The sequence below is a fragment of the Hetaerina americana genome, unplaced genomic scaffold (genome assembly GCF_022747635.1).
Source record: "Hetaerina americana unplaced genomic scaffold, ioHetAmer1.1.p SCAF_10, whole genome shotgun sequence".
Taxonomy (NCBI): Eukaryota; Metazoa; Arthropoda; class Insecta; order Odonata; family Calopterygidae; genus Hetaerina; species Hetaerina americana.
The window spans coordinates 72,325,604-72,347,271 of NW_027286070.1; the positions used below are offsets into that span (position 1 = coordinate 72,325,604).

At 40.8% G+C, this 21,668-nt stretch overlaps 1 protein-coding gene across 1 annotated transcript in view; it reads left to right on the forward strand.

Moving 5' to 3' along the window:
- Nucleotides 1–3,943: 3,943 nt before the first annotated feature.
- The window catches only part of LOC139700365 (pancreatic triacylglycerol lipase-like), a 43,006-nt gene continuing 25,281 nt past the window's right edge, over nt 3,944–21,668 (forward strand). The window contains exons 1-2 of the mRNA XM_071599005.1: nt 3,944–4,118; nt 15,695–15,866. Coding sequence (XP_071455106.1) covers nt 3,944–4,118; nt 15,695–15,866 — 347 coding nt within the window. The remainder of the gene's footprint in view (nt 4,119–15,694; nt 15,867–21,668) is intronic.

The following is a 21,668-nucleotide window of genomic DNA, read 5'->3' on the forward strand; positions in this document are numbered from 1 at the left end:
CCACAAGGCTAACAGCGATTGTGTTTCATTTTTTTTTTTAAATGACTATCACTGAAAAGTGTGAGAACACCACACTAGCGTAGCTTCTTTTTTAAAATCACTTCATTTAGGTTTTTTGACGGCTCAAGTTCATACGATACCTCAGAAGCCATTTCCATCCACAACTTTTCCGATAGTTCTGGTGTTACAACGATAATTCACAAATGCACTATCATCTCTAATCGATAATTCCTTAATTTTGCTGGTAAACGTCTGTTCACTTGGCTTTCGCTTGTCTTTATTCAGGTTGAAACGTTTTGCTCCAGCCAAGTTTGCGGAATCGGGAGGGAATTTATCGGCCCTGACCAATCATAGTAGTCGAGCATCGCATATGACTCGGACCTGGCAGGCAGGGACTCTTCGCGTTCTTCCAGACTCTATAAGGAGGAATCCCTATGCCTTGGGCCCTACCGTGAATAAAATCTACGAAACACTCGCTTCCTCTGCAGAGGGAGAGCCTTGAGATGTAAATACACTTCTGATGGATCCGCTGAGTCGCTTTATTATAGGAAAACTTCGCGTCAGACACGCGCACGTCTGTTCAAATAACTCCTCTTTACTGTAGACTCAGAATTATAGACTGCTAGCTTCATTTCACGGCACTCTGATTACATCAATCCATCGGCATTGATTGTCGAGTACACAACTCCACTCCCCCTCACATTACCTGCGAGGCTTGGGCGAAAGGATATGAAAATTCGCACTGATCGTTAAAAACAAGTCAAACATGCGTATGTTCAGCAGACAAGTTCACGTTAAGAATCACTATTGATTAAGAAAGCAAACTACTGCCCATAAGTCTCAACGCAAGCCCATGAAGTAAGCACATGGAGGTTGTTCCCATTCACCTACGTTCCTAATACAAGGAAAACTTCCATCTAACATGGATGCGTTTTATTTTTTTGATTTAACGTAAATCAACGATTATATATCAGAATGAAACATTGACGAATTCTCACCGCACATTGGTTTGCATGAATTCACTGCCCAATTCCTCATTCATACCTAATGTAAAAGAATGCAACCAAACCTGAATGCAGCAATATGAACATCGTGACACCTGATTATAATTATATAACTGTGTGTATATTAATACTTTACTCGTAGTTTACTAATGTTCAAGTCAAGAAAAACATCTTATCTTACATGTATCGCAGGTACCAGGAGGTTCGAAGTCGGTTTGGCAAACTGTGAATAGAAAAAATGAATATAAATCTTTTTACGTGATAGAATATATTACCCTTATTTTTCTCTGGCGATCTAACTTATTGCTATGGTGTGAGGTCGTGATGAGTCCCTCGTTGCCAAGGGATAACTTGAATAAGCAGGAGTCAAACACCATTTTACAACTCTTCTCCCGGCTACGACCATTCTAAACAGGATTAAATATCATCTTAGTACCATTAATAGCCCGGTTACAATTTCTTTTCAAAACGATCTCGCAAATGCTAACTATATACCCTTGGGTACGATAAATTATTCCCTAATTAGCATTTCCATCGATGTACACCGAATAATTTCTGCTTGCATATTATGGTGTACCGAACATTTTTAACTGTAAACCTCGGTTAATGCTTCCATTGCTTGTTAATGCTAGGGCCCGTTTGATGAAACCGGGTTCCACAAGGCAATCAGCCCACCATCCTCCTTCGGGCATGCTCCCCAAATAACGCTAAGCTCTGTGTTTGTTCAGCCCAACGACGATTCAACGACTGCTCTCTTATAGAAGGGATAACTGTCAGTTAGCCACGGTTTCATTGTTCCTCAACGCTGTTTCATTTGTTCTCAATGCGCTCCCGGGCAAGCTCCTTTAATTTTCTTCCCATTTTCATTTGGAACGAGAGGCTATTACGTGCCAGTTCCAGTGCCAGTGGAAAGTGAACTATTCACTACACTTAAGCCCGTTCTTAAAAAAGATTCAAAGTTCAGTTGAATCTATGTTCTTCTATCATCCTGAATTGCTGGTAAAATATTGACAATCTATAAGATCCTTTACTATCTAATGCGAAGAATAGAAACCGCACCACCTGCGGGATGGTGCGGTTGCTAAAGTCCTGGCTTGCCCGGGTTCGAATCCCGGCGGCGGCTGATATTTTTCAGTGGTGTTCCGATTCCTACTTGAGGTGCTTTGTGGAGGCCACTTCAGAGTGAGTTCTCCTTCCCCAACCATCTCTCATGGCGAAAAGGACCTCAGATGTCGGTCGCCTCCCCTAAGTACTATTACTACTTTCCTATGACTCTCGCTGCAATGGGTTTACGGTACTGTAGCGCTAAATTTGAGGAACGGTGGTTGCCTTTTCCCTGGCCATTGCGTTACTGGAAATGACGATAACTTATGAGCGTTACGCAAGCCAGTGACCATGCCTCAGGGCAAGTGAAAACTGGTGAGATGTGTTTTGGGGGCCGTAAGCTTTGGCATCTTGCCAAAGAATTCCACGCAAATGAAACGAAGCAACACATTTGGCGGAAGACTAGCAACGTTTTTAATGCTGGCCAAGCAAAATTCAAACCAAGAATAGAAAACAAAGGAATGAAGGAAGGAAGCAACGAAAATACACTAACAACACCTCTAAGATCTAATGCAAACCGATCAAAGAAAAAAAAATTGGCGAATCACATCTGGAAAATATTAACATCACGTTATACTACCTGGCTTAATGACCTGTGCCCAATTTATTCCCAAAGAACTACTGTTCAAGCCCACTTCGTCGGTATTCTTCGCAGTAATAAATATTTTAGAGTGGTCACAGTACATTGTGAGAAAATTTAGACTGCATCTCAATAAAGAAATTGAGATTTAAAAACCTTACGACCCTAGTCTTAACCCTTAAGTATTCAATATGACCATTCATTTATACACTTTCGTCACCAATATTCCTCCTTTTACTCACAATTCGGTTTCATTCTCGCTATTTTAAGTTCCTCTGAATTCATCATTTAAAGTAGTTTTCACAAAATTGAGACGCTTAAAACAGAGCAAGCAAAAAATAATCAACGACACATGATTGTAATTATTCGATACGATCTTATTGCCGGATGGTCTTAAATGCCATACTGCTACCCTTTGGAGTCCAAGGACTGTTAACTCATAGTAATAATGACAGTGAAAGTAAGTCAAATTTTAATTCCAAAATAGTCCAGGTTCTTTGGGACGAAATACATCGGGATTGATGAAATCGGAGTCTTAGAGATTTAAGTTTTTCTGGAATTTTACTGGCTAGGCTCTGAGAGAGAGAGAGAGAGAGAGAGAGAGAGAGAGAGAGAGTTCAATTGTTTTGAAAAATTGTGGTTAAAATTCTGTTCAAAAAATTTCAATGTCACTAAAATTTTTATTTCAATAGGGCTTTTAGGTTACTAAACTTAAAAATAGTCACTCCTCACTTTAAGATCCTCCATAGTTATAATATTTATTATGGACAAAAGACCAGGTGCAGGGTTTTTAGGGTCTTTTTCAGGCAGAAAATTGGTACGTCAAACGAAACAAAGGGTTGCGTAGGAGTTTGGCTTAATATGAGATATGCACGATACTCGTAATTGAGGTCCGAGTCAGATTCGAAAAATTCTTTATCGTCCCGGCAACCTCGAGATATCTCGTAAACCAAAGCAAACTGTGAAAGATGGTATTAATAGACGCGCCCATAACCTTCAAAAAGCTGAAGTGACCCGTCCTTCCGCTCGAACCCTTCACCGCCCCCTCGTCCCCACACACGAGGTACGCAACCCTTCCCCCATCACTCTCCCCCCTCCCACCCCACCCCTACACGTCCCAGAGCTTTCACTCCTCTCCCGGCCGGCCCCCGCGGTTGACCCCGCAGTCCACATCCCGAGCTCAAGGGAGAAAGTCATCCCGTCGTGCGTTGATATCTCTCCCATCCCCACGCCAGCTAAGAGACTTGGCGTTCCGATGGCAGAGGAAGAGGTGGGCGCGAATACCCCCGAGGTGCTCACCGCCAGGGGACCTCCGGGGTCCCGGAGAAGGGGCGAAGAACGCGGGTCAGATGGTGTGTGTCCGATCCGGAGGGGCGCCGCGACCCCCTTGTTTCTCCTGTCGATCCTTCTGCCACTGTTGCTGCTGTCGGGTGAGTCCCGGAGGAGAGCGAGGCATTTGTCTCCGTCGGTGGGGAGAATCGTCGTGTTTCGAGGGCATCACTGATGGGGGTCGTGCTCGGATGTCGAGGGGCAGGGGACGAGCAGTGACGGCGAGCCGTCTCTTCCCCGACGTCTGACGGCGGTGTTTGTCGCAAACATAAATCACGTGAATAAAATTTCATTGAACTATTGAGGTATCTCCGGATAAAGAAGCCAACATCCCTCATAAATGCCATTAATATTCACTGATGAGGCAGGTCCGTACAATTTTAAAGTTATATATTACAGCTGTTTATTAAGGAAATGAATGTTACCGGTTACTAATCAGCCGCAGTAATCATGTACGTAAGGCGACTGCCTGGCTACCGAAAGATCGCGTGTTGTAATCACATCTCATGAATAAGCTTTCTTCATCAAGAATAACTCACTCAGCTTGGTCGTAGCTGAAATCAAACTATTCTCTACCTATTCTGGTGCTTGCCCATAGGAACTCTATGTCATTCCGGCAACGGTTCGAACACAAGTTCTCCTTAGCTAAATCTATTTGACAACCAGTGGAGGCGATTCCGCATCTAGTCATTCTAGCCATAGCAAGGACATCCATCATGCACGAGCCGTCGAAGAAAAACTACCGGAAAAGATGGAGAGGTGCGATCCAGTGGGAAGAACTCTCAGGCCAGTGTTGATCCAGCATCTCTGTACCACAACACATTTAATGCATCACAGTTTGTGCGTCGGGTGAAGTTCCACTTGGCTCCAGGTGGTACATTCTTGGACCTACTCGAAGGTCACCGGCTAACATCTTGCTTAGGGAATAGTTCTTATGGAGTGTGAGGCAATCATGGAGAGGGACAACTACCAAGCTGCGAGGTGATTTCGACCTTCGCGTCGCCCAGAAGAGAACTAAACACAGTATTTCACAGCGTGGAAGAATCGAGAGAAACTGACCAAAAAATCAAGACATTGAGACTTCTCCGACGCATCTCACATGGAAGCTAAGATATTCATTCTGTTACATTTTCTTCAGGAAAAGTTTTTATCCAGCAGCACTGATCCAGAGCTAATTACTCACATGTATAGAATTCTTGTACAAATGGAATAACCAAATTCGGGGGGTTAAAAAGCCAGGCAATGAACATGTGAACTGGAGACTGGGGGGACTCATGATCGAAAGGTGATATGATTTGAACACTCAGGCATCAGCGAGAAAGGTATCAAATGCCGGAAAAAATACCGGAAACGAGTTTAAAATGATCCCCTATTGTCATATAATGATGTCAACTATCATTAATAAGTGTTTAATCATTCCGCCAAAGCAAACAATGGTCACCAAAAATACTTCCTTATGCAACGAATAGAAACTTAAATTATTCCATTGATTTTTATATATTTTTAAATTTCTCATTCGAATCGAGTGAACACGGTCAGCTTATCAAGCGGTATTTTCGACAGTACAACTGAATCCTTCTCTCGGAATATATTTTCGTGTCCCTCTTCACGTGACTACGGTTCCTATCCATCGAAAAATGTGATCGCAAGAGAGAGTAAGTTAGAAAATGTTTCTTCTTGGCAAAGGGAAAGGTTAAAAGTAACAATGCGATATTCCGACGTGTGTTTTCACCGCTCCTCGCATGCATGATGGAGCTCTTTTCCAAACTGTTGCTCGTCGTAAAGATTGCAACTCTTGGGTTCGCTTTCGCTTCACCATCCCAAATTGGTGTATTTAAGTTTAAACACTCACTCGTTGTATTATATACTTGATCTATCACTCCTCGCTAATAAAATCTCCCATAAATTATCTCTCAGGATGACCCAAGGAGACTCATACACTGGGCAAACTAATTGCGTCCGCGTGGATAGCCGCAACATTTTTTTTCGTGGCATTCCATCAGCTCCCTCGTTTTTTTCATTTGCACGGACGTATTTAAATGCCCTCGAGAACTGACTCACTTACTTTCACCAACGCTTGCACGAGGAAATGTATTTTCCGTGAGGAGAACTCAAATTGCCCTCCAAAAGAAACGAAACTCAAGGTTTTTACACGGAAGAGGCCTGACGCAAAAAACTGAAAACTGTTGAGCAGTGCGACATGTAGGATTACTGTCTTAATTGAAACCATAAAATATGGGCGGGTGGAAACAGAACGGAAGTGGTGAGCGTAGTGATGCAGGGTATATTTAAGGATCAGTCGTCAGTAAGCCAAAGATTTTTTAAGCATCAAAAGTTTTTTTTACCACAACATTGCAATAAAACTGGTGACGATAAGTAAGGATGAACCACGAAGGATTCAAGTGGCCGTAGATCGTAAGCTTCATACTTGCGCTGCAATCGGGAAATATACTTCCGCTAATTGCGATTTTCTTTCTAAACTAAAAAAAGATATATTGGGTATAAAACTAAATGTTTAATGCAATATTACCTATAGATAGTAGCATAAGTACTCCTTCATTACGGAGTGATTCGTGAAGTGCTGAATGGAAACATTTTACAGACCACAAACCTATGATGTTTTCTGGCATATAAAGTGTAATTAAAAATAATGCCTAAAGGTACCTGAAATGATTGTTACGTTGCATGATTTTTCCGCTTCACCCATCACATCACTGTAAGATTTACCAGAAAAATATGCAAAGTAGATTTCTGCTGAATATGATCCAAGGTAACTAAAATAATCGAGTACCACTGGTTACACACCTTGCGGTAGACATCGGCATTCTTAGCATCACCAGGAAATACAAAGGTAGAAGTCCCCGGGAGAAGGAGCGCTATTTTGAAATTGACGGTAATTCGATTCGCAAAACGAAAGTAAACCATCTCCAAGATTAAGAAGGTGTACCCCATACCAAGGCCTTCAATGACCAAACAACAACTGTGTCGAATTCAAACTAGAAGCAATGTTATTTTGAATTATTTCATATTTATTGAAGCCAAGGCCTCCTCATATTATCGATTTATATTGGGCATTCCAGTTTGGAAATATTTTTATTCATGGTCAAGACTGACTGTGGTTTGTAAAGCCAATGCAAGACTTTGTGTGCAAGAAAATGTTTTCGCGAAACATTGGCACTGATGACACGGCCCTTAATTTGTAAATACATGGCAGTAACTTACAAATTGGACTTACTCTGCTAGGTTTATCTGGGCTACTTACATACCTGGCTACTCTGAATACGATGTGATAGAATAGAAGATGATTGCCCTGATACGAACAAGAACGAAAAAAAAGTCCGACAATTGCACGCATGATAAAATATTTTGGAGCTTTCAAAACTCATTCTGATCCCAATTATTAGTGTTTTCATTTAAGAAAAAATATTTAAAACATTTTACATGTCCTTTCGCATTAAAAAAAAACAAAAGACTAAAAAAATGGTATTTCGAAATTTCATTTTCACGTCGTCGAAAGTCCAATCGAGATAATTCGGCCGTCATATTGAGAACTAATGAAATACTGGTCTGATTAAATAAAAAATGAGAATAATCTATAACGTAATCCGACCTAAAGACGCTTCCAGGACCGAGGACGAAGCCGTTGCCAGGAGAAAAAAATGACGCGACGGAATCTTCCGGGAGAAGAATGAAGCCATTATCTATAATCCGAATTAAAAACGCAAATAAAGTTTGATCAAAGACACGTCTCGATGTGTGCATTATATTTTAGTACGTTTTACAGCAACATTCCCATTAGTATAAGTGCATTGTGTTAAGGACAATCCTTTTGTGAACAAATACTTCAATTTTAACGTAATCTTAGTAAGACATTTAATCACCCAAACAGTCAACCATTAACCCAAAGATCGGTTTTTTAGGAGTACGTACAGTTCACCTGATGACGATAGAAATTAATGCATGGGGGCAAACTCATTTCCCCGTAATACCTCCCAATATCCAGAAAGATCTGTTACTGGAACAAATCACAAGGTATGAGTGAAGATGAGGGTGCCCATATGCGTCAACCGGAATCGATCCCGAGCCCTCTCGTTAATATCCCAACGCTGTATCCGAATGACCAACCCTAGCCCTTCTCAGTTTCATTCAAATTCCCACGAAATCAATCCCAAAAGTGTGATTAATAGATTATAGTCGAAGGTGGAACGTTGAATATTAACCAGAGTCATTAAGCTTGGAGATAAAATTCGGTAAGACGTTCCGCCATTATGTACAGTGGGCACAAATAGAATCAATAGATGAAAGTGATGTGTAACTTGGATTTGGCGTAGTGGCGTTTAGAATTATGCAATCTCTGTTTTATTTCCCGGAGGAATGAGATATCAATTTTACTTTCTCTGATGACTACCTGTCGAGAAATATTTAATGATTAAGTTGTGAAACAGCGTGAATTATTTTAGGAACCAAGTCAATAAAAATAGAATGGTATTTAACATTTTAAATGATCATCACTGCCGTGCAATGCCGATCAGCATGGTAGTCTACATAAATGTAACCAAATCAGAATTCCACGTCGATGCAGACACGCCTTCAGGTTAAACCTTTTACTCTAGCACAAATATTTTATCAACGTACAATATGTTGCGTCAACTTCGAAAATTTGTTTGAATAATTTTCAAAGTCTTGAGCTAAACAGAGCTGCGAACGACCAGCTGCCTTACTCTTCACGGGAAAGGAGATGGCAGATATTTATGTATCAACGAATCTAGAAGGAATTCTTCTCGACCAAAAATCCTCGGGTGCAAAAGAAATCACCGTTTTTAATCTTTTAAAACTTTCTCGGGCACTTTCCACGTGTTTACGTCGACTTTTTTCCTCCCTTCTTTCCGAGAAATGTTTAATTTATCGCCTCTGTAACCTCAAGGGAATTCGGAGCGTTTCCACTCTCCCTCTCTCTCTCTCATCTCTTTCTCTCTTCCCAACTCGCACGCACATCCGATACACTCTGACTCACAAGCAGTATCTTCATCCGTGGAATCGCGAAGGTGCGCTCGGTGAAATTCAATAAAATCGACGGAGGAAGGAAAGTCTATCATCCCCACTCCGAGTCGAAACCACGAACTGACTCTGGAATGTAGATGCAACATGTTAAGCAGAATTAATGCTCACTGATGAAGTCTATATTTGAGGCGAATTAACGCCGGTGGGCGAAAACAGTTGTAGGCGACTGTGGGGATATCGCACATGGGCGGGTGATCCGACAAATGTTGGAATGCAAGGAGAACGAGGGAGGAAGGGTTTGAGGTATTAGCTTCGACCCTCCACTCGACACCCAAAACCTAGTTCCGATTGCTACTGGAAATAGCTGTCGCTGACGGGATTCGACCTCGGGCTCTCGGAGTGGGAAACCAATAGACACCCTACTATGGATGAATGGATAATTTAAAACGATTAAATGACAAAGGGGCGGGGTGGACCAGTGGCAGCGTATTCGACTCTCATTCCGAGAGTCTCCGGTTCGAGACCATTGCACGGAGAATATTTTTCTGGAAATTATGCGGGAGAATATTTTTCAGCGGTCGACGACTTTTACACGCAGCACAAAATGACCCCACTACTGAGAGGAAGCAGCTCTCAGTAAAAGGCAATGATGGCGCAGATCAAGGAGATCGGCCCGGCATCAACTGCCACAGCTTCGGGTGAAGTTCACGGAATCGGCCGAAGTACTGCGATGCGGAAGGCAACGGGAAACCACCGCATTAAACTCCCGAGGAGATACACCAATTCTAGGATTGTAATACTAAACAAAAAACAACAAGAATGTAACATTTACTTGTATTTTTTATTCTTTAGTGAAGTTCACGGAATCGGCCGAAGTACTGCGATGTGGAAGGCAACGGGAAACCACCGCATTAAAACTCCCGAGTAGATGCAGCCCTGCACTCAAACCTATTATATGGGATAGGAAGGAATGGAGGGCTGCAGTACACCAATTCTACGATTGTAATACTAAAAAAAAAGACAAATTAAGCCAATGATGAATGGAGAAGGGAATTATAAAAATGGCAAATATTTGATGCGAGAAAATCACCAATTATCATTGATAAAAATTTTACTGAGAATATGTGCGATACCCAAATGATTCAGAATTCCGTTGCAGGGTCGTCCTCGAAAAGCGGCCAATGCATTTCCTCAGCAATATCTCAATTGAAGGAATTATCCCACCTGCAAGCGACCACACTTTGGGGGAAAAGTTATTTTTTAAATTCTAAGCAGCTCAAAATATCGTCACTGCATAATTTAACCTTAATATTATTGTTCTTCCTGTTACCAGCAGCTCGACCCGTATTCGTAGAGAAGAATTTTGCACCTCAATAGATATAACTGAAATTGAAATCGCCTCAATTTCATGAAATATTTCGCATTTTATTGGCAATTAACGTTTAAGCAAAACTGAATTTGAATATTGCATGCCTAATGTGGAATCACCCCCTGCCACACGCCCTATTGGTGGCTTAAAGGGTACCATCTAGATGTAAAAATCTTTTTCTATTTGTAGTCTGCCAATGATGTCCACATTGCTCAATATCTGTCGAAAATTTCCCTCAAATTTGAACATTGAACAGAGGGGTATATTAACATGAAGCGGTGTACCACATGGGCAGAGCCAGGTTCCATCCGAGAGAAAGGGATATTTATGAATGAAAGTTAAAATATTCGATACTTCATTTGAATGAGTCATTTTTAACCGGAAAAGAGAGCGAGAATTTCGAATAAAAAGCATTCTTTGGCTCCAAACACGACGGAAGTGGTAGACAAAAAGAGAAATGCTTATTGGAGCGACTTAGGAAGTGATATTGTAGTCATGTTTCCGTCTTTAGTCGCCCAAGACTTCTCAATCCTAATACTACTCGTTTTATATACAACACACGCAAAGTAATTTTACTGATTTTAGATAACATTTGGAAGCAAGATTTTAATATTAAATGGATAGAACGAATCATGGAGAAGGGTTTTGGAGGGTTGCGGAAGAGAGAAGTTTCTGTGAGAAAATTCGAAAAGACAGAAAAACTCGATTACAATGTATGATTTGTTGAATAGAGGCATACCGAAAGCTGCCATCGGTGGAGGAATATGATGTAAGAACGAGGACAAGCTAATGCATCATAGATATGAAGAAAAGGGAATGCAGAGAATTAAGAGCAGCAGAAGGGAATAGCAGGGGGCGAAACATGTTCACAGGATAATTTTAGAGATCCACACGAACTCATAATGCCCTAAGGGAACGTTCCAATTCCAACGATATACTCCCAATGATAAATATTTCTTCTTTTAGTTCCCATGGCCAGGAAGGAAGTTCTGTCGTACTGTATACTCGTTAACCTATCGTTAACCATTCCCAGTACCTCAACAATTTTCTCGGATGGAAATGAGTCAAATTATGTGAGCTAGTATAGGGATTTGAGATCTAAGGCTTATAAACTTTCCTCGGAATTAATCTCTCTTAGAATTTAGCATTGAAAATAAAGGGCACCAGTTAATATTACAGATAAATTATAAATTAAATTTGGGTAAAGGAAACAAGTTGATAAAGAAGGAGAGGCCGCATTTCCTGAATTGAAAGGTTGTGAATACGATATTAGGTAGCAAAGTAATAAACATTTACTGGCACGAAATGAAACATGCCAACGTTGACGTCGCGCTTACTTTAATTACTGAAGGTATACTTATTTTGGTTGTGAGGCGGATATATTTAGTCTAGCCAACAAAATAGTGAATTATATAAAGGCCTCGAAATATATTTCAATGGGCCCTGCTGAAAGTTATTTCCCGTCCATAGAATGATTATTTAAAAAAATCAAAAACCTCAAAATGAGATATTTTCAACGTCAATGGAACCGATATTCCATTGCATTTCATTTTGACAAAACATGCTGATATCCGATCAAAATACATGATTTTAGTCAAGTGTAATGTACATAGAATCATTCCTCACTAACCCATCTCGCGGTACGTGATAATACGCCTGTTACCTATTGTCTTCACCAAATATCTTTCTTATAAAAAAGCCAAATCGTGACAAAATTATAGCAAGAGTTTAAATACTTGAGGGATACATTTCTACTATATCGAACGTATCTCATAGACCACAAAAGAGAAGAAAAAACATACTTTCAACATGTGCCATTTTTCTTTCTTCATATCGCGGCCATCAAAGCTAGTAATTCATGCAAAACTCGTGAGCAAGGTTGGTGCGCTGATTTTAAACATGGCAAGGGCGCGTTACGTAAAAAATTCCTCCTTGAACAACATCCAAATTGAAAAATCGCCATGACTCGAAAGTTTGATCAGGTTATTGCTTACGCGTCCCTCGATTCTGTCATTTAAAAATTCAAATCAAATTAGATTGGAAGATATGCGTCGATTATAATTATTTTCATTTGCAAATTGAAATCTCAATGTTAAAACTACCATCAACACCGCGGCGAGTGATTTTTTCACCCACAGACACCAGGATGGAAATGATGTCACTAAAGACATGTCATCATTTTCCAAAGAAACTTTCCTAAGGTAGCCGGTTTCTTTTGAACGAGCTTTCTTTAACCCCAGAACGGTAAAACGCTATTTTTTTCACCCTATCAACACCACTGAACTCAATCTTATGTATTTGCGCTTTTCCCGTACGATCAAGGGCCATTTAGGGCCAGGGGCCAAGGAATTATGTCCTTTTCGAAGCAATTTAACTTTGCATCCGTAAGAGTCAGAGACGTTGAATTGAATTTACTCGAAAGTTTAAACATTTAACTGATCCCTTCGAAAGCGGAGCCATTGGTTTCTCTAAAGTTCTTCCACATTTTAATGGACTCCTTTGACGAGATGTATCGGAGTGTCTTCAAGTACAACTGCTTGTAACAGATCCAAAATTTCGATTCCCATGTAATTCGTTAAGTAATCTCTTCACTATGCTAAAGCATAAGCTTTTGGAGACAATTACACCATTACGTATGCGACGTGCTTAATTTGCAGTATGAATTTCGTCAAGGACATATCTACGCAATCATGCGGATTAATTACAGTAATACTTCATCGGCATGGTTATAAATAAATGAATAAGACTTTTTAGCGTTATTTGGTTTTCAATTTTTTTTTAAATTCTCTTCTATTAAGTTTTGTATTGCATTTACCAAATGAAATTGCAGAAATGCAATAGTACCCATCAGCGAAATGATTCTTCCGTTTAATACCATTATTATTTATGCATTATAGCATTATAGAATGGTGAAAGGAATAAACACGTTTATTAATAACCGCAAATATATGTAATGGAAAATAAATTTGAAAAAAAAATGTTCAAAAGTATGCAAAGTGACGTGACGAAGAAGCATTTAGCCCGGGAGCAAAAGGAAGCACAATTGCATTTTTTTCATACCATTAAACACAAAAACAAAGAGCTAAATAAAATAGAGGAGATAAAGAAGACATGCGGTGAAACGACATTCCAAAATAAGTTTCCGTTTCAATCAAAATTTTGCGATTTCCAAACTATAACAATTCCCCGCTAATGTTAATATATTCGTTGGAATTCAATTCCAAAGTCAGTGTGGAAGAAAACAGGAAAAATTCACCAGTAGTCAAGATTTTACACATTTTAATTAAAAATCAACAGCGAATCAATACTGAAGTCATTTTTTCCCCCGATCCACTTCCATGCCTTGCTGCGACCCTCAAAATATCAGCAGGAGATGGAATATTATCATACTTTCATAAAAATACTTCAAAATAAATATCTAGTGTGGTCTTCGTGGCCGAATGGGTAAAGCTATCGTTTAATTATCAAAGAGTTTGGTGTGGTATATGTGTTTGCATGAGTGTTGGGTGAAGGAATTTTTGCATGAGTGTGTGCGCTGCTGTAGTGGTGTAGTTTTTCATGTTGTTGATTTTGCAAGTGGGATTGTCCCTATTTACGGGTCGTGACCAAACATCCCCCGCCACACGCCCTTGCGGCGGTTTGCGGGGTATTATGTAGACGTAGGCAAGTTTGGGTTCCATTTGGAGTGAACATTCCTTTACACGTTTCAGAGTCGAGTAGAAAGAGCAATCGGCTATTGACTAGAGGCTACCGGTTTCTAATGCACGCTACATTTCACGCATTTTCGAAACGAGACCATACAATCGTACTACGAGTGATAGGTACTCGTAGAAGCAAACGGAATCCGGGGGGAACAGAATGCCGGCACGGGGAAGAGCCTCATTTCAAACTAACAAAATGGCTCGACCACCCCATCAACACCACGGCATACGGCTATCGCAAGAGTCACTTAGCCTCTTTAACGGCCAACGAAGAAAGCAATGACTGACCAATCCGACAGCACACTTTCCACTGCCCTCTTACCCTCTTCAGGTCATCTAACCAAGCCTTTGGCGAGGATATTTTTGCATGATTCTGAGAAGCAATCGCACAAACACTGCAGATACACTCGTGCCCCATTGGGTCAATCTCCCCTGCCGTCAAAACGCATACCTAAAAGCTGATCACCCACGGCGCGGGCCGGAGGCATCGACGCAAGAGAAAAATTAATGAACCTTGACCTCGGCAGCCGCGGCACGCGTCATGCTGCGCTTCCACGTGGAGTGGGAAGTGGGGCAACGGCGATTCAATGTGAAAGTCATTCAATGTCTTCTTTTGTTTCCTCTTTCTTTTCGCATTTCGTGCGTGGGTGCGTTGTAAGAAGGGAGCCAAGCATTTTAGAACTGAATAAGACGATCATAAATAATGCAAAGGAAATAATACTTAAATACGCAGGCGACAGGTGGACGAGAATCGGTCTGACCACAGCCAATTCGTTCTCGATAGCTAGTGATTAGAGGGAACACTCACTCCTAGCAAAATGGTATAGTACAGGGCATTTACATTAATACTTCCGTTAACATTTTAGAGACTTCTACGTGTTGCCATCATTAAGAAGAACCTAAGAACCATGGATGCCAGACAGCAAGAGGGAATTTTCTCCTTGCTTATTGGTTAACATGCTAAATGGCTGGTGACCATAACGACTTACGGGTAGCTACTGGCTATTGAAATAATGGTCCACACAATATTTCGTGGCAATTGGGAAATTGCATTTAAATGATCACAAAATTTCATTTAATGGCTATTAAAAAAATTACTAACACGATATTTCACGACAATTGGAAAATTGTATCCTACTGGTCTCAAAACACCCTTTTAAGTTTTAAGCATGACGTGAAATCGACGATGGCACACTCCATCTCAGTATGCATTCACGGTTCACGATTAAAAAGAGCAGAATTACGACATTTGTAATTACTGACTCGCTTTTTGGTATCAATCGGTGACAAAATAATAAATGTTCGGGTGTCCTAACCTACCAAATGGATTTGAACTCCGAATCCATTTGTCCTTCTAACGTGAAACACTGCTTCATAGAAAGAACACATAAAAAATGGTTATGTGGTCATTGCTGTCTAATCGCAAATTTCTATAAATATCAAGTACACTTTAAGTGGTGCATATTACCCCTTCATCGATCTCAAAGCAAATCTCTCCTATTTGACAATTCTCTCGATGTCAACTGTTAACATTCTCTTTTCTTCATCTTCTCCATGTCACGTGTGTTCTACTGAACAACCCGTTCGTCGCGGGATGGTCTCCCAGGCAACGCGTTGGGTCAGCAACCCCAGAGGCAGAACAAGCAGCCGGCGGTGGCGAAGAAAGCAGCGAGGCCCGGAAGGGCCAAAACCGTCACCGACCTATTCAACACCTCGTCCTGCGCGGACCCACCCTACAGGTGCCCTTATCCCAGGATAGAGTTCTACCTCTACACAAGGTGAGAGCCTACGAGGAACCCACATTTGCTTGCGGGAGTCAAACTCATTTCCAAACATTCGTCTGAATTAGTTCCTACTCGCCAAGACGTACCATTGGTAGGTTATCAGTTTGGTACTTCTCAGGAATCTCAGGCGTCAGTCGAATGTTTTACACCTCACACTGCAGTCATCATCGACAAGCATCCCTAACCACCACACGAGATCGCTTGGAAAGTGAGGTTTCCAAATGACGCAACAATGGCTGAAATCTGAAATGCGATGATGACACAGACACCGGCCTCCACTCTTCATCTAAATACACCCTACCCTGGCCGAAAACTCGCCGCAATGATGCTTGACCTACTCATCCTCACCCACCACCATATATATTTTTAAAACTCAAGGAAAAGGACCCCAAGGGCAAACGAGAATTTTATTTCTGACTCTAAGTCAACCTTTCGATGAATCTGAATCTCTTGTATGTTCCAAAGTGTACAGGGTCGCACCCAAAAGTGGTAGGACTGATTTTTTCACAAGAATTTTATTGACGATGTACTTACATCGACTTAATAATCTTCAAAGTATGCTCCTTGAGCTGCTACACACTTAGTTTAACGTTGCTCCCATTTCCCGTACGCCCGCAGGAAATTTTCTTTGGGGATGCCGTTGACGACCCTCGTCAAAGCCTCTTGAACGGCCTTTATCGAGTCAAAACGTCGTCCCTTGAGCTGTCTTTTCATCAGGGGGAAGAAGAAGAAGTCCGGTGGTGCCAGATCGGGAGAATAGGGCGGGTGCGGCAACGTGGCAACGCCGTATTTGGCCGTTGCCTGTTGGTCGACACTCAGAATTTTCGGCACCATCTTGGCGCACACCTTGCGCATGGCCAAATCCTGTGAAATAATGCGTTGGACGTTGGATGCAGACAGACCCAAATGGTCTGCATTTCTTCACTGGTTAAGCGTCGGTCTGTGTTCAGCAGTGTCCTCACTGTGTCCACATTCGTGTCGGTTCTTGCCGTCGACGGCCGTCCGGAGCGATGGTCGTCTTCAACGAGCTCCCTACCCTCTTTAAACAACTTGTGCCACTCAAATACTGTGGAACGGCTTAAGGCAGTGTCCCTATAAGAGCCCCCTCCACCTTACGCTGCCAGGCAGACCCCCCTCCACCGCTCCGTTCGCGCCAGAGAAAATCAGTCCTACCACTTTTGGGTGCCACCCTGTATTCAACTAATGTATGTGTAATGACAAAAAATAACTTAAACGCATTTTATGATTATTATTATTATTAAATCCACATGTGCAGATAGACAGTGTCAGGTGGCACACAAGTCCCAAGTAATCACAAAAGATAATAGATAAAATCAGTCGGTAAAACAAAAGTACACTTAAAGGAAACTTCCAAACACAAATCACTTTCACGGAACAAGAAAATCCCCATCTCATTAACATCAATCAATCAACAAGAAAAAAAAGATAAATAAAAAAAATTAAACTGCTACGAGCAGACATATACACGCATATACTGCTCGTACATATAATTTTACATCACACATCAACCAAATTATTACATATGTTCCTTGCATCTTTTCTTAAAAGTATGCACTCTGTTAGGAAAGGGATCGAATAGTTTTGCAGGCAAGGTGTTCCAATCAGCAATTGTTTTATTTTGAAAATAAAATTGGAAGATGAAGCGACGGAAAGAGAACTCGGACACGCGCCACCGCTTTGGGCAGAGGAGCACGCCGCGCGAACGATTAATGGGCAATGCGGTCCGAATAGGCCGAGACAAGCCACGCTCCGCGGAACGTGAATAATGGGCCAACCAATGGGCTTATACCCTCTGCGAAATACTTACTCTCTTTGGAAGTTGGAAGTACTCACGCACACCGCATATACCTGTGCTGTATTCCTCCCCATGGCAACAGAAATGTGCGTAACCCTCTTTGGAAAGAGGTTCAGTCTCCCACAGCATTCGTAAACTAATGAAAGTGACTCTGGCGTTTCCCTCGGTATGCTCACAAGAAAGATATTTTTCTTTAGAAGGTCTTAAAAGGATTTCCTATTTACCTTGAGGCAATGAGAAAATTAGAATATGAAAATGGATTACTACCCGGCCACCTTTTCTTCTGAAGGCTTTAGAGAAAAACTTATTTTAAAAGATTTTTTTAAATAATCAGGTATGAGCCAATGGAGAACGGGTACGATGGCGGCATTTACTTCAAAGAAACCCAAGCTGAAAATTTCATTTTAATTATTGTTTGCTTTGGTGTTTTTCGTTCCTAATGGTTGGTTGGTCGATCGTAAGTTTACAAGGTTCGTCAACACATTGGTAATTAGCGCCTGATTAAATGTTTTCCGGTCCTCTTAATTATATGTAATTAGTTTGCATGAGACACCAGAGTTGTAAAGTACGCATACTATCATTCGATTTTTATGATAAAACAACATTGCAGCTTAAAAATGGCGGTTCTCGCGTCGCCGTGGACACAAAAGGTGTTAGGACCACGCACATCTTGAGTTGGTGAACTCGAGACTTTTCCGAGCGTAATCCGGACTAAGACTTCTCAGATTATATATTTTTGTGTTTTTCAATAAAACAATAAAATATATAATAATATATTCCAGAGAACCGTTCTTCTTCAGTAAATATTTCGCTCCGGTAATAACTAGCTCGGTATCCTTCATATTTTCCAACAACTAACTAAATTTCCCTATTTAATATTATAACCTTACATTTGTCTTCCTCAATTTTAATCCTATTCTCTTCTATAAATTCCATAAATACTCCTCAAAAGCTACTTACTTCTACTTACAACCTAACCTCTTTCCTAAAAGAGTTACCAAAACCAGGCAACATTAATCTTCGTAATCAAATCTTCTCTTATATTTTACTTGCGTCGTAAATTATGCAACAATGCCGTTATTAAACGTAAAATCTAATAACTTAATTCTTTCAATTTCACCCCCCCCCCCAGCCTTTCTCATGCCCCAAAACAATTCCATCGGCGTATCATATTTTAGGCGCTCGGCCGAAGAGCCCTCACTCCTCAACCAATTATTGTGCCCAACCCAATTCTCCACCTACAACCCTCACTTGTGCATAATTCCACTCATCCGGAGAGAAGCACTTCGTAATGCTGGTCTACACTTAAACAACCCTTCAACCCAATGCCCGACGGAGTATCGCTACGCCAAAATAAGGTTCGCCGAAGTAGGCCAGAGTTTGTACGATGCATGGTCACTTTTCCACATAAGAAAGCTTTCACTTGAAGAGAGTGCGTGCGGATCAGAAACGACAATATTTATCACGCATCAGGTGCTTGCACTGCTTCGTGGGGAGTGTGTACGCGAGTGAGAATCGTAATGCATCGGAAAATCACGCATTGAACCTGCGACTCTTGAGCGATCTTCCTCGACCGTGTGTGCGGGTTGTGAATGGATCCCGTGAGGCCACCGCAAGTCAATCTCCCTGAGAGAAGTAATTTCTTTTCAGCAGGGAAACATAAGATAGCGGTGACTCAAATTGGGTCGTCGGTGAAATCGTCATTCTCCCTTATTCTTTCACCAAAATTCAGAAAATCAAAATTGCGCCATTCAGTCATGCCTCGAATTTGAGTGGAAACCAAAATGGCGAGCAGAATATAGGACGTAAGTATATCGGTCAACCTCTAAAAAAGGAATTTCAAATGAAATCTGTCATTTCCACCTCTCTTGCGTTTACATGCTCAATAATGTACATCGGCGATAATAGAAATGAAAATGAAGAGTAGCCGTGGCATCTTTCGAAACGAGGACAGACTTTCCAGTCGAGGTCATTTTATCATTGAAATTAAACATAACCGTCTCGGGAATAGAACAACGTTCTTTGAGTCTATCACGTGTTTGTCAAGTGGGGTCGGCATACTCCTTTTTACTACACTCACGTTGACAAATCTACTAAATCGAACCAGTGTAATTGTCTATACTATTACATTTCGTTCAAGGTGAGGTTACAGGATTTCAAGCGATCAAGCATAGATAATAATTTTTTTAATGGTGTTACGTGAAAATGTGAATCCCTTAAATAGCTTCAAAAACGTGAGTAATTACTCAATGCTATTTTTTAATATAATGCGAAACGGGTTGAAGTAACGGAAGGTGTACCCGGTGACCTAATAGTTGCGTCTGCAACTATTGAGGTCACAAGTATGCATCATGAACTTTTTTTTGTTAATTTTTGCTAAAATAGGTTTAGCAAATACAAGTTCATAACCTAAGAATGTTCGATTCCCGGCCAATAAGGCACTCTTTGGGTACACACGCAGCTCCACCCAAGCTAAAGTGATTTTTCGGGTACCAGGTCTTCCTGGGAAACCATAGGCACAGGGAAAGGATTTGGCCCCCCTACCCTGATGTGTGAATTTCATACACCGGGCTTAGTACTGGGTGAACTCTACCATCACCTACTAAACCGACCTTCGGGTTGATTACTGTGTTTATGGTTTTTAACCTAAGAATAAATTCAGATATCATTTTACGAAACTGAGGTTCTTCAAGAAAAAAAAAATATATATATATATACATATATATATATATATATATATATATATATATATATATATATATATATATATATATATATATATATATATATATATGCGATATTATCGCCAGCACCTGTTGGCTTCTTCTGAACCAGTTCATAACTTGAAGACGTTAAATTTCATAACATACGTTTACGATACACAATGGCATGCAATGGTTGCTCATGAACAAGAGTTTCTCTTTTCTTCAGGTGGATAAAAATACCTTACAAGCATGTATTTGCAAATTCTAATTTCATATTACATACATGGGTGTTCTGAAAAATTTCCGACTCAGGAAATTTCGGAAAAAATGTCTTGTATCTTTGTTAAGTCGGAAATTTTTCAGACCACCCTCGTATATTCATCGGTAGAACTACGTTCTAATCATTTACAACACTTGAATGGTCCATACACATAGAGAAGTAAAAAAATTCTATCCCCTCCACTATACAACACTTATTACGCACTTAATTTTTTTATAGTGTACGAACATTTAAACTAAACAATTGACAGTAGAGAGATTCAGTAAGAAAACTAATCATCTCGTCATTCTAGTCCTTGCCGGCTTCTGGAATATGAATATACATGGGACCAAATTGCTTTTTTTTCCGGTGATTTTTTGTAATTGAGACCACAGAGCCCACCACAACGTGACAAATTACGCAACACCACGAGATTTGAGTAAACATATATTACCAAGAGGCACTGAGTATTACCTATGGTGCCATGACGAAATCGGGACCTATTGATATGAGCCAAATGCGGCCAAGGCCTTGAGGATTGAATGCTCATAAACGCCGAGCTATCATCGACAATAATCCACAAGTTAACTTTAGTTATTACAAAACAATGCCACAAATCCTTCGTGGGAAAAAATAAACCGAGTGAATCGCCTGCAAAAGGGTTTGCGTCAACGTGGGATGTCTTCAAGACGCGGATGAAGAAAATAACCACGCGGAATTATTAAGTTTACTCTGAATAAGGATTCAAAAAGGTCGCATAATTGAAACGCTTTTCATTCGCATCGTCCGCATTGCGTACCAAAATCTGTTACTTGCATCAAACGAGCTCACGAGCACAAAAAATTCATCTGATGTGCTTCCGGGGAATGGGATCAGAGTGAGGAATGGTTGCGGATTGTATATAAATACTCAGGATGTTAGGCGTGTTTAGGTAAAACCAGCAGAGTATCCGGGATGTCTTGACCGCAAGTTAACGTGTATTATTCTGAAGTCCCCAAAACAAGTAATGCAGGTAA